Source organism: Xylocopa sonorina, chromosome 10 (genome assembly GCF_050948175.1).
Source record: "Xylocopa sonorina isolate GNS202 chromosome 10, iyXylSono1_principal, whole genome shotgun sequence".
Taxonomy (NCBI): Eukaryota; Metazoa; Arthropoda; class Insecta; order Hymenoptera; family Apidae; genus Xylocopa; species Xylocopa sonorina.
Genome location: NC_135202.1, coordinates 10,170,629 through 10,173,911, shown reverse-complemented (window position 1 = coordinate 10,173,911; position 3,283 = coordinate 10,170,629). Strand labels below are relative to the sequence as shown.

Sequence of the window (3,283 nt, the reverse complement as noted above, 5' to 3'; positions counted from 1 at the left end):
AAGATCGATTGGGTCGATTTCGTAGAGTCGAGCGATTGCTCGATGACAGATGGAGGGGGGCAGATTTTGGATGAGTCTCTTTGTAGTACGATCGCGTGACTGGCTTTGCGACTAGGTAAGATAGATCCAATGAAATTAGAGACGTCGACGGGTTAACCGAGCACCGTGTCACGATTAATGCGCCATGTTTCTCCTGCCACCGCGCGAGTTGGCCGCTAACGAAAGTCTCCTCTTGCTTTCAAAATAATTCCGCATCTTTTTTCCCTCGAGATCCCTCGCGATCCTGTCGCGGTACAGGCGGACGTAACGAGCCGTGACACTCGCGTTCTTGTCCTCTCGATTCGTTTCACCTTCGTTGTACGAAACCGCGCCAGCCTTCGATACAATTCCCATCGATCGCCATCGAATCTGTTTCCCGCGACGGACGTTAAACGGCACAGCAACCACAGTGAAAAAGCTTCGAGACATTTTATTTCACGATTCTATCTATCGAATACTGTAATTCTGCTACACTCGAGGTTACTGTTACGAAACAGTAAAACCGTGGACCGATCCAGCAGCCGCAGGATCCTCGCTGTTTTACATTGCGAACAACGGCCGCAACCGCTAATCAGCCAGCGGAGTAGCGCGTCGAACGTTGGCCCAGAAAGCGTCGCGGCAAAAAGGATTTTTACAGGCGAGCCCCGGAGCGGAGTTGACCGGCGCTCGACGGAAGAAACGGCAATTTTACGTCAACCTCCTTTCCAGCCGCTCATTTTCCTCTATCTGGGACTTAAGGACATTGGTCGCGGGAGATTTAGTAGAATGTCCGTCCCCTCGACCCGATTAAGAATGACGTGCGCGAGCCTCGGCCTCTCGACCTCCGCGTAGAACACGCGGAACACCGCTGTCAAGCCGTGCGCACTCGCGGGACCGGATGCGAGCCTCGCCAGTGCACTTTCCCCTCGACCATCGTCCGATTCCATCGTCTGTTGGATTCCATCCTGACGTCAGGCATTGGAAATCGTACGACCAGCGGAAATACTTATTTTTCGTGAAGATAGAAGCGCGGTAGTAACAGAAGCGTCGGGTAGGGTAAAAGGAAGTTGAAGAAGAAACGATTCGCTTCGACTCGATTTCGCGGGACCTGGTCCCGGTTTCGATGCGATGAAATTTCGCCGCGATGCGCCACTGTGGAGAAGAGAAGACGGAAAGGAGACCGTTTCGGAGGTTCCTGGAAGGTTGGAAAGTCGGCGAGTGATTTCTCTTTTCGCCGCGAGGATCCGGGAGGATTTTTGACGGCGAGCATGCTCGCTCGAATACTTTGACCGGACTCCTCGTTCTTTTTAATCGGATCCATCGACTGTAGTTGATACACGGGTTTCTTTATTGTTAAAAATGAGAATCGCACGTGAATGAAATATAATATGGTTCGTCAAGATGGATATTTTCATGGAGAGATAAAGAGAGGGTTATGGAATAAGTCGTGTTCTTCTAAAAATTGTATTTGGCGGTTAAAACATCGGCGTTACAAAGGTATTCTCAGGTAGGGGCAGTTCGACAGAGTTCATCTAAATCGTACTAGACTAGACGGTGTTCAGCTGCGATCGGGAAGAGAAAAAAAATAAAATAAAATAAAAGACTCGATACCCAGCGAGATAATGGTGACGCGTGAACGAGCTCGATGAGCTCGAGCTGGAAGCGTTGCGACTAGCCTCTTATGTTTGATTCTGACGTACAGTGTCTGTCCGTTTTATTCGTGATACGCTTACAAACGATAACATTATTTACAACATGGAACCACATTGGTGGTAGCCAACAACTATTCGACAAAAGAACGGGATAAATAATCAATAAATAGCACTTGCATCGATCCAATAATTATCGACGCTCCCGCGTAATTCCTGGATCGACCTACGACGAGGGGAGACGAAAGTAAAAGGAGCGTGGAGACGACAGGAAGAGATAGAAGAGGAGGGAGAAGAACAGGAACAAGGAAGAGAAGGAAGGAGTTTACAGTTCAAGTAGAATTAAATGAAAATTATTGGTGGTGGTATCCAGAATACGCTTGACTCTGCGCGTACCCATGAGAGTCGTCCCAGGAGTTACCCGATGACCACCCACCACTCGCGACTGGCCCAGACCATCCACCACCGACCGCGCCACCGCTCCATCCGTTGTACGCAGTCACGTCGTGGGAATTTTTCGACCAGAGCGCCTTCAAACCGATAAACGCAGAGATCGCGAGCGAGATCAGAGAGGCGAAGATCGCCTTCTTCGCTATGAGACCGATCGCGAAGTACGCTAGGGTAGCCAGAGTGCCGATTTTCACTTTCGCAGCGATCAGCAGGGGCAGGATCGACTTCAGGATTTTCTTCTTGCCTCGACCTAAACGAATGAGAAAATGGATTCAAAGAACGAAACAAAATCCAAGAAGTGCTCGTGTGTTTTTTAACTACAGAAACTAGCAGTTTACCTTCGACGATCTCGTCGACTGCCTGGCGCACCTCTTCCGGTGCGGAGTCACTGATGGCACGCGCGGATAGTCCGATCCTTTCGATGGCAGGTGCAAAGTTGATCTACGTAAGGAAGATCAGACGTTTTGCGTGAGTTTCTAGCTTGATTCGATAAAGAAGATTAAGACACGAGGTTCTAAATGGTCTGTTTACCTTGAGACTGCGACCAGTGAGGAACTCCCCAGCCTCGTCGCTGACAAAGTTCTCGAGGACGCTCTGCCTATCGGCGACATTGTTAGCAGCGTCGATCTCCTGCTCGTACATCAACTCCTTGCTAGTCCTGGAGCTCCTGCCCAGACTCTCAGCGTTCTTCACCAAGCTAACACCACTGAACAGCTCGAAACTGTCCTTGTCGAAGAACTCCTTGGCCCTCCGGTACAAACTCTTCTGCACGCAGGATATACTGTCGCTGCGCAGGCAATCCTCCAGGCTTTGCCCAGCTGCGAGGACCACGACGGACGCCAGGAACGCGATAGCGAGTATCTTCATGGCTGCGATGCTTAATTGTCTCCAGTAGCGAGAGAAAGTCCAATTCCAGTCACGAAACGAGCGTACAATTGTCGATTACACGAGGACGAGGATATATGACCACCCTTTCCCGAAACCCGTCCCGTCGCTAGTGAAATTTCGTGTGGTCCATCGTACAATCTCTTTAGCTTATATTCGGCGGGCCCCTCCTCTGCGCCCGTACGCGTCACCGCCCCACCTCGTCTCTTTTTTCTTCCTATTTGCCGTGCACGAGTGTGTCGTCACGATGCCTCGTCGTCGTCGTCGTCGTCGTCGTCGTC

The 3,283-nt window shown here is 50.5% G+C and overlaps 1 protein-coding gene across 1 annotated transcript; it reads right to left on the bottom strand.

Annotated features, from left to right (window-relative positions):
• Positions 1-2,020: 2,020 nt before the first annotated feature.
• Positions 2,021-2,984, bottom strand: Osi6 (DUF1676 domain-containing protein Osi6). The gene is made up of 3 exons (XM_076903244.1): positions 2,649-2,984; positions 2,456-2,558; positions 2,021-2,367 (listed from the first exon to the last, which is right to left on the bottom strand). Exons 1-3 carry the CDS (start codon positions 2,982-2,984, stop codon positions 2,021-2,023), a joined length of 786 nt encoding a protein of 261 aa, XP_076759359.1.
• Positions 2,985-3,283: the final 299 nt, after the last annotated feature.